General features: G+C 31.7%; 2 protein-coding genes across 2 annotated transcripts; both read right to left on the bottom strand.

The window, feature by feature from the left end:
* Positions 1 to 4237: 4237 nt before the first annotated feature.
* LOC125069946 (calexcitin-2-like) lies at positions 4238 to 4910 on the bottom strand. The gene has a single exon (XM_047679574.1). It carries the CDS (start codon positions 4875 to 4877, stop codon positions 4326 to 4328), a length of 552 nt encoding a protein of 183 aa, XP_047535530.1. The 5' UTR covers positions 4878 to 4910; the 3' UTR covers positions 4238 to 4325.
* Positions 4911 to 6709: 1799 nt separating this feature from the next.
* On the bottom strand, positions 6710 to 7445 carry LOC125069810 (calexcitin-2-like). Its single transcript, XM_047679388.1, has one exon. It carries the CDS (start codon positions 7419 to 7421, stop codon positions 6870 to 6872), a length of 552 nt encoding a protein of 183 aa, XP_047535344.1. The 5' UTR covers positions 7422 to 7445; the 3' UTR covers positions 6710 to 6869.
* Positions 7446 to 14302: the final 6857 nt, after the last annotated feature.

Here is a 14302-nt window from a genome sequence, read left to right as displayed (position 1 = left end):
TAATGTTTATTTGATATTCATTACAAAATCATGTATAATTAACATTATTCCAGTCAATTTAAGAATAATTATAGCTTACAAAACTACGTGTTATATGCACTCAAAGTAAAATGAATTTAAAAATGCCATATCCATTCACACCTGGGTGCGCGCAACGATGCAGTGGTTAGGTGTAATCGAGTGCGGCGCGCGCCGTGACGAGGGTTCCGCACTTTAATGCAACTCGTGTTAACGAAAACCTCACACTTTGTCTCAAATCGCACGAATGCCGACAAAACCACTGCACATATATATTATACCTATATACCTACGTATATGTAAGCATAGCGTTTTTCGTTGAACATAAGTCTTGATCGAAAAATTGATGTAAACTTTTGCATAAAGATAGTTAAGCCGAAAAGAGTCGAACTAAAAATCTTTAAAAACAGAAACGTTTCTCTGGCTTCTTGATATTCAAAGAATCTACCAACAATCTGGAAACTAAAGAAATAAAACAAACAACTCGTCCCATTAATTTTCCGTTTTCTCCCGTCTTGATTCATTCCCGTCTTAATGTACACTACATAAAAGCTGCAGTCAAAAAAGTGAGTGAGTATATTAACAAGAGGTGTCGTGGGCTACTGATTTTTGCCAGATTACTCTACTGCAAGAAAGGAACTTTTTAACACGCAAAAGAACTTTGTTCCAATAAATATATGATATTGTAAATAAAGAATAATTTTTATTTCAATGATATTTTTTTCAAACAGTATTATAATTTGTACGGATAAGCGAGGAAAAGAAATTGCCAAAAAATATACGTGCAAGAATATTATTTTAAAATAAACAAAATCAAATAATGGAAATCTCGTGAAATGAAACATTTCCTTCATTTGAATCTTCCAAATATAATTCGAAAAAATGTGAATTCGTGTAAATCTGTTGGTAACGTTTAACTTTCAAACGTTACATAAAGTTATGACGGACACAAATTAGATCTTCAAATTTAACTGTCCTCGCATTCAAAAAGGAATCTCCAAAAAAATATTTAATGTATAGGACAAAATATGTTGATAAATCTACAAAATTTAAAATAAAATACATCAAAGGCAAGGACGACGTATCTGTAGCGATATATATTTAAAAATTAAAAAGATAAAGATGTTGTATGTATGTTTTTATAACATATAATATGACAACGGCTCGCAGGATAATTTCAAGGATCCCTAAAATTCAAAAAATGTAACGCCACTATGCTTCATCCGTTGACATATGTGTCAGATATCGCTAAGATTTATCGCTCGTGTGACAGCCGGGACAGAGCCGGTGGGCGACGACCTAAACAATATGTCAAACTATCGAAAAGAGATTCGGTTTTACCATTTTTAAAGTTACTACAATAAATACGATCTTGTACTTTACCTCCTATATTTAATAAACATGGCATATATGTAAAAATAAATTGTAGCATGGTATTTTTGTAATTGGCATATTTATTCTAAATGTTTATAGAAAACGAGTTCTTGAATATATTTCTTTTCTGATAAATAGTCTGGCAAAAAATGTTACGTAAAATGTTGAAAAATAATTACTTGTGATAATGTAATGTATACTTAAAAAATACCTTCATAATCAACCTGTATGATGCGAACGGAATACCTGCATGCAATTCATTGTTAACAAAACATGAATAAAAACAAATTACGAACATTTTTGTACATCAGGAATTGATTATAATTAAAAGCAACTAATCATTTATTACTGTTCTAGAATCACAGTAAAACCATTTATTGTTTTTGTTGCACTACTAGACATGTTTTTCAAAATGTACATTCTGTGTCTTCAAATAAGTAAATAAAAAATCTATAGTTATAAAATTTCTACTGTCAAGATCATAGTTAATAAGCCCACTCAAGCCAGCATATAGCTTTTCAAAAAATCCCCTGAGCAGTCTGACCGTCTGAGTCTTAATTTCACAAGAAATATAAGATACCATAAAATAAATTACGTTAAAGATTGTTAATATTAAATCTGTCCACGTCCGAATTATATTTATCTATCAAGTCTATTATAATATAAAATTATTTAAACAAAAAAAAACCTCCAACAAAAAAATATATTTTATAATAAAATAAAACTATTGTACCTTTTATAATATACACACAATAACACATCGTATTGACAAAAATAAAAACATTAAATTTACAGAATATCGTTCATGTTATTAAAATGAATTAATCGTAATAGGAGCCTACTTCAATAGAAGTCTATTAACAAGAGGATCCGAAGAAATAAATTGTCCCAAAGATCACATAATAAACAGGGAGATTTAACAACGATTACGCGTAATAACACGGTTATAAATATCACGAAGCCACTCCAGGTAGCCCCTGAACCTACACCGGCGGGGAACAGACGCAAGGGACAAGCCAAAAGCGACAATATGTGCAAATTTAATTAATTTACTTGTATATCATTCAAATGCTTAGGACTAGACGGTAATCTAAATCCTGTTAGCAATTGTAAATTATGTTTATATATGATCTCGTACTTGACGGTTAAGGAAAAATCGTCAATACACATGACAATTGAACTTCTGCCTTCATAGGTGTATCCTAACATGCATTGGAGCAACGTAGGAATAATCCCAACTGTAGGACGTTTACCTCCTTACTAACGTGAATACGTTTTTTTAATTTATTAAAATCTATCCTGGCAATGTTTTTATTGCCATGAGATGAACTATACAGCCAACATAATCTTGAAAAACTTACTCGACCACAAAGCATAAATCTTCTATAGTATAAATTTTTCGTTAAAGCTAATAGATGTTTAATCAGCTTACTCTTCAATTTAGTTAATCTCTATAAAATTAAAAATAAATGAACGTAACAAGAACTTCAACTAAATATACCCTTTACGACCTTTCGATTATGACCAGCCGTAGTTACGTACAATTCTAAATGTATCATAAATCGAAAAACGATTCGAAGACGAGATAAATATAATTTGTTAATTATATGATCAATTGTTTTTATCAAAACGTTTAAGGATATTGATAATATAATTATCAAATGTTCGTCAGCTACTACTGCGAAATTATATTATATCATCAAATAAAGATAAAATTTCCATGAATTTCTTTTATTTAAAACCAACGTGATATCTAATCATTGTATAAGGTTTTTTTAATCTATTTGACGTAAGACTAGCTTTATAAATCGTGTTTTGTAATATCTACTTCAATTGCGTCACTAAAAATATTAATTAAAAATAATCATCATTATTTCATGTAACTTTTAATATATGATTTTATTCAGAATTGAAGCTTAAGATACTTTTTCACTTCGTAATTATGATTCATAAGCTCAATTTTACGTTTTCTTTCCGTTTAGTTCATGACTCACTACAAATTATTTTATAAACATACATACGTAATATGGTATCTGTGTCGGAATTAATTCCTTTTTAAATGTGAATCTCTAAAAAAACAGCATATTCTAATTCCATATAATTCTTAATGAGTTATGTTATTTCAGTTGATTTTAGTAATCGCGCGTCTCTTGTAACTTAGTCGTATTTTTCGTGCAACAAATTCAAAACGATAATTCACTTCATAATTAGTACTCGTCGTATTCAACAAAAATGTCCACTTTTTATACCGCTTTTCACAAAATTATTCTTTATTTATAACCGACCGTTTTAATCTTAACAGGGATCTGTCTTGGGTCATGGCCTTTCCATGGTTGCGAAATTTGTAAAATAAGGGTAATTATAAAGGCCGAAATAAATTATACGAGAGCGTGCTAAACATTTTCACGTCTTTTATTTGCTTGGGCTAATAATATCTCAGTTTACATTTATTATATTTTAATAGTATTTTTACCTTAAGCGATGTTTTCGTATATTTGTAGGTTTTATACGTGTACGTCTACGGATACCCTTAAGGTGATGATGAAGACAATGATGATGCCAGTCGTAATCCATTGCTCGACTGTCTTTCCCAAATTGCCAAGTTATCCATATTTCGCATATTTTTTTTACAAATTATTATTTGTCGTTGGCTTTATCGGATTGTCTCTAATTACGTAATGTGATATATGAGTATTAAAACTTTAATTATTTGCTTGTATGATGATAGTAATAAGTCAAAGTCAATATCGTTATCCTGTAAAAAGTGTTTATCTCAAAGATACGCCTACCGAAACGTTTAGGCAGATAGCAACAATTAGTTATCTATAAGAAATAACACTACAAATACTTAAACAATATATTTATTTATAACAATCTTTTAAAGACAATAAATAAACACAGCTCATCACCTCTTATATACAATAAAACAATAATTAGAAACTAAGATTACCAAATATAAAGTTTCCAGGGGCGTTGGGATCGTCGGAGGTGAAGAACTCCTTCCAGCGCTCTTGGAAGTCCTCCCATGAGAGACTGGGCTTACCATTGGAAAGCTTGTCGAAGGCTATGTTGGTATCTTCCTTCGGTAATCCGAAAGAGCCGTGAACTGAGACGAATTCGTCACGGTCAATTTTACCGTCACCTGTTGAGTCTTGGATGTGGAAGATCGCTTTGCAGTAGTACGTCTGCCAATCAACTGGAGAGGATGGGTCGTTGGAGTAATCTTCCCAGAGTTTTACCCACTCGTCGGCGGAGATCTCACCATCTCTGTTCGTATCGGCCTTCAATTGCATTCCCTGCCAAATTTCAAGCATGGCTTTTTCGGCCTGTTTGTATTTTTCGTCGCCTACAGCCCATTCTTTCGCTTTGGCGATCCTTTCAATCGTTAGGTCAAAGTCCTTCTTCGTGACTGTGCCACTACCGTCAGCGTCGAAGAAGATCTTGAAGAGATACAAAAGTTTCTTCTTTCTGAATTCGGACACCATTTTGATTATATTCTTTGATTTCGAGCAAGCTATACTGACAAGTCCGATGTTTCAAAGTGGTATTTATAGCGATTAAGCATCTGTGATTAAAGATAATTGTAATCTATTAAAGCGCATTGTGATACACGTCTTTATCGAACGAAACATATGCAGTGCAAATAATAATTATATAAATTTGATATATAAAAAAAAATCTTTAGTTTAGTAACGGGGATTATATATGTATATATAAAATAACTAAAATAGACCTTTTCTTGTTTTTCATAATAATAAACATCTTTGTCTGTTGTTTAAAAATTATCCTCTATTGACAAAGTGTGGACTTAAAAAAGTTAAGAGATTAATCTCATATTAGTAATTGTAATAACAATTTCTTTACATAAATGTGTAAATCGTTGAAATAATAATAAAACTTTGAAAAGATACAGCTTGGATAAAGACACATTGATTAAAATGAAATATGCCTTAAAATTTTCAACAAATTCTTAGAGTCAAACTGAAACGATACGAAAAACGTATGCAAACAAATTATACTTTACTTTTAGTACAACTAAAGGAAAATATGGTGAGTTTCATACAAAGATTTTATACAGGGGCTTCTGAAAAGCGTTAAATCGGTATCGCGTAATAGAATCCATAAGCGGTAAGCACCCATACGCGGTGTCTCGAGCGAGCGTCCTGACAGATAGAGCGCATCCGTCATGGTCGCTTCCACGCCCACGACACCACCGAATTACAAAGAGCCAACATGGATAAGGTATACCGTAACTAAAATGACTCGATCGATAAAAATTAACAAAAAAAAAAATAACCTTTAAGTATGACAATGTAGAAAAAAGTTACAATTGATAATGTCTATTATACGAAGTTACGAATATAATGATCAATAAGGCTAAGTGTGCTATTTTTACTATAAAAAATCGTATCACTAGGTGTGCCAAATTACTTTGAACTATAATCAATACAATTTACTCTAAAATAACTAAAAATCAATAATAAAAATATGTTAATATTGATAGTAATCTTAGTCGCAGTGCGTAAATTCGTAATAGGGCAAGTTTCTCACATCTCTACTCAAGACTAATGCGATAAAAGAGTGTTCTAATGGCTATAGAGGGAGGGAAGACGGCACGCCACTCATTTGCCAAATTGTCTGGGATTATAGAATTTTTTATCGCTCTGTGCATTGGCCCTAATGCATTTTGCGACCACTCTATAAAATCATGAAGCCTGCCTGCATTTAATGGCAGCAATAGAGCACTTAAATCCAAGATAATATTGTTCTAATTTCTGTTGTTCCGGTGTTTTGTCTGTTTATAATAAAGTAAGGAAATATATTCAGATTTACTATAACTAATAATTATTTGAAACAAAAGAAATACTATTGTCTGATGTTAATAAATGAAATTATTAAGTAGGTGTGTGTTTTAATAATAACAATTGAAGATTATTTTCCTATATTATAACAGTTTTTTTTTAATAAGAAATATTATTTATATAATAGAAGGGATTGCTACATATTTTTTTTATGGTATAGGTAAGCGGACAAACAATTGGACCACCTGACGTCACGTGGTCACCACCGCCGGCAGGCCACTGTAAGAAAGATTGACTATTTCTTTCATCAACAATGCGCCACCAACCTTGCAAACTTAAATGTTATTTCCCTTATGCCTGTGGTAACACTCACTCACTCACAAACAATACTGAGTACTGCTTTTTGGTGGTAGAATATCTAAATACTCTTATATTGCCGAAATAAATAAATAACAAGCAGAATGTTTACGTAAATGCATTTTATTGCAATAAATGTAACGGAACATAAAAGAAAATGTACACTTCACTGCATCAATGTAATTTTTTTCTAATTTCTTAGATCTAAAGCCGAATGCGTTATAAATTAAAATCCACACAGCCTCAATTTCACTTCCATATCCACATCATACGCAACAAATCGAGAAAAGCGTTCTACAAGCGATGTCACTAGTTCAACTAGAAGCTCGATTTTCCGAAAATGAAGTTTCCTGGAGCATTAGGGTCTTCCGTTGTGAAGTATTCCTTCCACAAATCCTGGAATTCAGTCCAAGAGACATTAGCTTTTCCCTTAGACATGCTCCTGAAGGCGGCAAGGGCATCATCCTTGTTTAGTCCGAAAGAGGCGTAGACAGAAGAAAACTCTTCGCCATCAATAGCTCCATCGCCACTGGCATCTTCAAGCTGGAAGATGAATTTGCAGTAAAGGTTCTGCCACTCGAGAGGAGCCGCAGGGTTTTTGGCGTATTCGTCCCACATTGAAATCCATTCATCGGTGGATACTTGGCCATCGTTATCAGCGTCAGCACGACCCTGAAGTCCTTCCCAAATCTTCAGTAAGGCGGTCTGGACTTCCTTGTACTTAGCATCACCAGCGGGCCAGCCTCGCAACTTGGTAATGTTTTCAATAGCTAGGTCGAAGTCCTTCTTGTCAATGGATCCGCTAGCGTTCCTGTCGAAGAATGAGTTGAAGACATGAAGGAGCTTCTTCTTTCTGAAGTCGGACACCATCTTTGTAGCGAATGAGATATGATCCTGTACACAAAGTATTTGAGATGAGTTCGCAGTCTCTTTTATAGCAATGCTCTCTGCAGTTGGAGATAACTTTTATCTTCTATAAGCCTGCGAGGGACAGGGATGACGTTCATCACTTTTATCATTTCCCTATCTGTCTGCATTGCAGCGTTTGTTTTCTTATTAATTAAGTCATACAGAGTAATTAAACAACAGAATTAATGCATAATGTACAATAAATATCAACTAGTTTCAAGTGCTTATACAATCATTTCAAAGAAATATTTTATATGATTACCTATAAAATAAAGATTAAATGAGTAAGTTGACAAATGATTCAAATCACTAGTAAAATGGTGATGTATTTTATTTTAAATTTAATAATTTCCCAGATATCTCTGTATTATTTAATCTGTAATGTTCAATATTTGATATTGTATTATATTGTTATAAATAGGCATAAACTGTGCTCATAGAGATAAGAACATTTGAATTTATTCAAAATTTTTACGAATGTTCAAGTTTTATTTCGTTCACTGGATTTAAATATAAATTTTAACCTTTGTCAAGAAATTTAAATATAGATTAGGAATTTTTCACCATCCGAGTTTAAAATTAATGTAATTGACCAAAAAATTCGAAGATAATATTTTGATAAATGTTTTTAGTATAAAGTATACGTGTACGTACACAAACGTCTATGTGAGCGTTTCGTTTGCCTCACACATGTTAAGAAAACTTACGAAAATGACTTCAATGTGATCTCTTTTTTATTAAATAGATAAACGGACTGGTAAAAAGGTCACCTGTTGGTATGTGGTCACCACTGACCGTAGATAATAAGTCTGTAAAAAATATTTATCATTCTTTACATCCCCTATTCCGTGTTGTGATCGTTAGTCTGTAGGATGTTTTGATATTATTTAAATTGAATTTACCGTAAACAATAAAAGCATATGAACGCATTCCTATTTTAAAAAAATATTTTTTTTTTTAAATTAACGTATAATTTTACTTTAAACATAGTTAAAACAAACTTATCTAGACACAGTTATCATTAAGATAACACCACGTCTAATTGATTGGGGTCACCTGTTTCATATTGAATGTGTTAAAATAAAACAATTTTTCATTTTTTGTAATAACAGATTTATTATATAATAATGAATAAGAAAGGTGTAGGACCTTTCTTATTTATATATTATATTACGGTCTGGAATTGAACTCAGTCTCAACCATGCATAGAGCTATCAACCTGTAATAGTACATTTCAAATATTTAATTTATTCTAGTAAATTGAAATATCTATTTGTAACTATACAAAAAATAATTATAAAACCGACTTTAAATATTGGCGGCATTTATATTACATTCTAAATTAACATGGTTATTTTTCTCGTGAACAAGACATTCGTAGTCGAAATATCGAGCTCCACCAAAGAAAAATAAAAAACATGGTAAATATCCCGTTTCAAATACGTGTGACATTTATATTGTTAACTTAAACTTTAAAAAAAAATCAATTCAATTAAATTCTTAATTTAATCTTAAAAAATAAATACTTTATCTGTCTCATCCGTCATTTTCTAAAACGTTATTGTCAAGAAACGAGATACAAATAAAAAGTTCTATATGATAATCACGAAAATGGTCTTAGACAGTTCATAAAACCAGAGGAATCCCGACCGCATACCAAAATCTCAATGGAGTTATGGATGAAGTATTCAAGTGCTCGATTTGTATTTATAATAATCGAGCTCGTCTTGAGCGATTTTGTCAACGATGGTCAGTCCCAACAGAGACTGGTCTCTGTTGGGACTGACCATCAAATTACGTAGGACATAAAATCAAAATATTCTTTATTTTAGTAGGCTCATAAAAGCACATTAAAATCCTCATGATACAGTGTTAAATTGAACGTAAAAATACCATCGGTTCGAAAATTAGAATCTCTTTATAAGTAAATAGATCTTCAAGATTATATGTAGACCGAACAGATCTTTTTTGCATATTATAGTGCATTTTCAGACTCTGGACCGTTACTGAGTAATTTACAACAAAAATACCGATAAAATATATCCAATAAAAGAAAAAAAATCACTCGATAAAGGCACATGTTGGATGATAGTCTGCCAAATAAGGAACCGTCAAACCGCATTAAGAAAGAACAACTTCGCCCAGCTGTGGACTTACCATAATCTGTACACTTATGTATAATAGGTACATTTATACGGATATAAGGCAGAACAGTAACACACTGCGTATTCATATGATTAATTGTTCTTACAACATTGTGCAAAAGAAAGAACTTAAATTAAAAACATACATACGTAAACTGCGCAGTAATTCCTCGCCTTAGGGCTTCTAAGGCGGTTTTTGTTTCCTTCCCTTCGTCCGTCTGTGCGTTGATGTATTACTAAGGCGTGGGTTCGGACGTCTTTGAAGTAAGATTCTAATACATTAAAAGTATTATTATTTCGCAGTATTTTGCGATTTAATATTTAGAATCACGATCTGTCAAAATGGTTTATTATATTTTTCTAATTGATAAAATATTTGATCTTTGATTTTAATTTATTTGATTCAAAGAAAGGTTCTACACAAATTGTCTATTTAAGAAAAACCTCTTAGTACTGTAGTATGGAAAGTTGTTTAAAGACCTTTTTTTATGAAGGCGAGCGGGCAAAAGCGCCAATTGATTTTACGACATTAGCGCTGTAAGAAATATCCAACATACTTCACCAATGCACCATCAAACTAGAATATGAAATGTTTATATCATTTATGCCTGTAACTGTCAAAAACTATTAAGTACGACTGGTTGGTATCAGAATATCAGATGAGAATATATATATGACGGCGCATGATGCGCCATCTTGTTTATTCATACTGGTTGGAAAAAAGGGTCAATGGGAGTTGAACGGCGCTCTAGTGAAGCGTCGAGTCGATGGTAGCGCGGCAGCCATCTTGAATCGACAGTTACATTCAAAATTTCCCGCGCGCCGAGTTTGCGACGAATCGCTAATTCCCAACACTATGTTTATTCTTTTGTATTTTATTAACGTTTCGATATTGATGTCTGTTGTGTAATTGATTTGTTTAATTAACAACTAACTAAATTTGTGGATCGTTCATATAAAATCGTTTGAATATACGCCCACTTATCTCGAATAATCCTGATATTGCCAATAAAAAGTCTATATATATATATTAAATAGTATACACGTGTTCATTTGAAATAAACACGCAGAAAACATATTCTTTAATAAGGAGAAATCTCCCACTGGGTTATATTAAACTAAGTCTCACCATTAAATTCGCCATAAACCGGTGATCGTTACATGTGGCTTATGACGTGATGTTATTACGTCATTAGGCACCATAGCTTTTACATTTCTTGTAATTTACCCCCTTTATTAAAGTGTTATGCATAAAATAACTACCTCATATCAATTTTATTTAACTTAATAGCTGAGAGCTTCATTTTGCACCACTCATGAGGAAAAAGCATCGGAGAGTAGGTACGTTACGAACGATAATAAAATTCGCTTCATTTCTCCAACTATTTTTATAATTGATCTCTTATTAGGAAATTAATATACTAAAATCAAAATATACTCTATTCAAGTAGGCTTTTATAAGCACTTTTAAATCGTCATTTAACAAACTATTTTAAGTGAAGCTGTCACCGGTTCGGAATGCATATTCTACCGAGATGAATCGGCAAGAAACTCAGTAGTTAGGTACTCTTTCTCAACATTAAGGAATATAAAGTAATTTTAGTTAAATACAATACTGCCTGGAAGTCAACAAGTATTAGCTCCAATCTTTTTTATCATCTATATAATCTTGTATTGAATAGGTATTTTTAACCAATTTCATTGAAGTTATGAATCGGCAAAGTTAAAAATATAGAAACGGATACCTTGCCCCTAGAAGGATTTATTGACTTTGCAGAGTCGGAAAGTTTGCGTTATAAGCTTATCCTTGCGTCTTGTATAAATATACAATGATTATCACTGATCCTATCAAAGAGATCAATGTTATAACTGTAAATATACGTAATATTGTTGGAAATATATTGTGACGCAACAGTGAGTATACCTACTTTGTTGAAATATCCCGAAGGGAGTCTGTATAGGCAGTATGATATAGTTATTAATATTGTTATATAGAAATTATATATATAGCAGATATTTAAATAGTATTTATTCTGAAGAAAGGAGCTATCCGAACTATACTATACTACAATATTAGTTCTTTTACGCGAAAATTTTAATGAAATATGGAGGTGTATGAACGGCTGCTTCACAATATACTTGTGATAATATAATTTTTATACAGAAGAATATACAAAAATATTACATAGAAGCTGATATACATACTATCAATACAAGAAATAATAACAGACTTGTTACCTCCTACTTTCCGTTTGCATACGATACAGAGAATGTTTTTGGGCAATGGTATACGCATATATAATAAGATATTATTTTATTAAGTTTATTTAAACTAAATTAATCAATAAATATTATTATTTATTAAAAGAAAAGTTTTTAAAAATAAACGCCTGGATTTAGGCTCAGGCTCAATCACGGGACGGACTCTGCTTGAGCACTAATTTTGAATAACAGCTTTGTAAATTTCTGTTTATTTTAAAAGAGCAACTATGCGAGTTTCTAGTAGTTTCCGAAACGGTGGTGGTGTTTTAATATTGACATTGACAATATGAAAAAACATCAAAAAGGTTTAAAAAAAAATCCCCGAGAATCAAGCGTGAAATCCGAAAAAATCACTAATTGAGTAATTATTTTTTAAAAAATTCGTTTCAGTAATTGTAGATTACTACACCCTAACCCTGAAAATAGCTATTTTACTCTATGTCGTTTAATAATAATTAAAAAAAAAACAAAAGTCTTCTATTACATATCAAATATATGTATATACATATATATTTTCCTGTAGCTTAGAGATTTGGCAATAAGTAGATTTTTTTTGGATTCAGTGAACGTTATTTATGTTCCAGTTGCTTTCATAATTCATTTATTACTATTTGTCGCCCGCTTTAGGGTTTTAGTTTGATACGAGACTGGGATCCGAGATTAGGTCCTTTTTTTTTTGGGATAAAAAGTAACCCATGTTCTCTTCCAGAATAATCTAGCTCTATGCCAAATTTAATTCGGATCCGCTCAGCTGTTTTGCCGGATTGAATAACAAACATACATCCATCCAAGCTTTTATTATATTAGTAAGATAAAATAAATAAAAAAGTATTCTTTATTCTATTCCTCGACATAATTAACTTCTACACCAAATATCATAAGCAACCGTTCCGTGCGAGTCTAATTGATTTACAAACATTTTATAAATGTTTATTAAAAACTTGCTTGCTTACTTTGTTTGCTATGTGTGCAAATAAACTTTTGTTTCTTTCTTTTTTAATATCTTTTCTTTTATTTTATTTTGTCCGTAATTTTTTTAAAAGAGCAAATTGCTTGCAAATTATCTTTCGCCGTGTTTGTTGTAATTGTTTTTCGCACACGTGTTACACAATGATATCATAGCTCCTAAATTTGAGCCATGGATCAGAATTTATATGCTCAGAGCATATAAATTCTCTACATACTGATCAAATTTTAAATAACATTTATTATGTTATATTTATAATATTTTTAATCGAGTATATTTATTACACTCGATATTTTTGCCATTATTAACAATTCCTTAAATTGCAATGCGTCACCAACCTTCGGAACTAAGATATTGCAAAAAAAGGAGAGGAAAGGTTAGCCCACGTAAGAGACATTTACAGACAGTTACTGGACTTTTTACTTTAACATGATAAGTCGAAACGTATTTTTTTTTTATTTCAATAATCTTGACAAATAGATAACAAGCAAATGGATCAACCTGGTGGTAAGTGATCACTTCCGCCCGTAGACATAGATATTGTAAGACACATTAACTATTCCTACGTCGCCATGCGCCCCTAATCTTGGGAGCTAACATGTAAGGTCCTTTTATTTACACTAGCTCACTCAAGGACCGCAACCTGAGTCAAACGGAATCTAACAATACTAAATATTGCTATTTGGCGGTAGAATAATATGTTCTGCTTACCACCAAGTAAAGAGAACATAAATATACCATAACGTATATATTACTTAATCATCATCTTCAAATATCTATGTATCAAATATTATATTTTTTTTTATGCCGGATCAATTTAAACCTTTACAGTAAAATATTATTGCTAGTATAAAAAATACCTTCTCTACTAGATCGTATTGAAGTTTTGAATATAATGTAAAGATGAGCTCGGCAAAATAGCAACATTGCAAAGCTGAGTCGCACAAGACTGAACACTAAATGTAAAAACTAAATGAAACCTCACGTCGTACAACTCATGTAAACCCATACAAGTGGAGACAAGCATGCCTCGATATTGTAAATATAACAAAACCTCAGAATAAGCTTGCATTTGATATTTTTCTTGATACAGATCTATTCAAAACTAGATGTGGCTTCAAGCATAATATTTACAGCATTTCCCTTGGGGCAGTCCTTCACCGGCAACACTAATAAACTAAGATTAAAATTTTATGCTGCGTTACAGTACTGCATTACTTACTGACGAGCAATCGCCTGTAATGTGACAATCTAAGATTCGATTTTAAGCATTCGCTTGCAGTTGAAACAGATGATTTTACGATGCCATATTGAACGGTAATGTTGATTCAATTATATTATTTACGTAATAAAAAACAAAAGTAAAGTTTTTTCACAACTGATTTAAAAGATTAGATTAATTCAGGATGTGGTGTTTTAGACTGAATCATTCGACCCATCAGTCAACTTTAAATAGATTACGCACTGTA

Source organism: Vanessa atalanta, chromosome 16 (genome assembly GCF_905147765.1).
Source record: "Vanessa atalanta chromosome 16, ilVanAtal1.2, whole genome shotgun sequence".
Classification (NCBI taxonomy): domain Eukaryota; kingdom Metazoa; phylum Arthropoda; class Insecta; order Lepidoptera; family Nymphalidae; genus Vanessa; species Vanessa atalanta.
The sequence above is the reverse complement of the archived record's forward strand: the minus strand, read 5'-3'. Positions and strand labels throughout refer to the sequence as shown.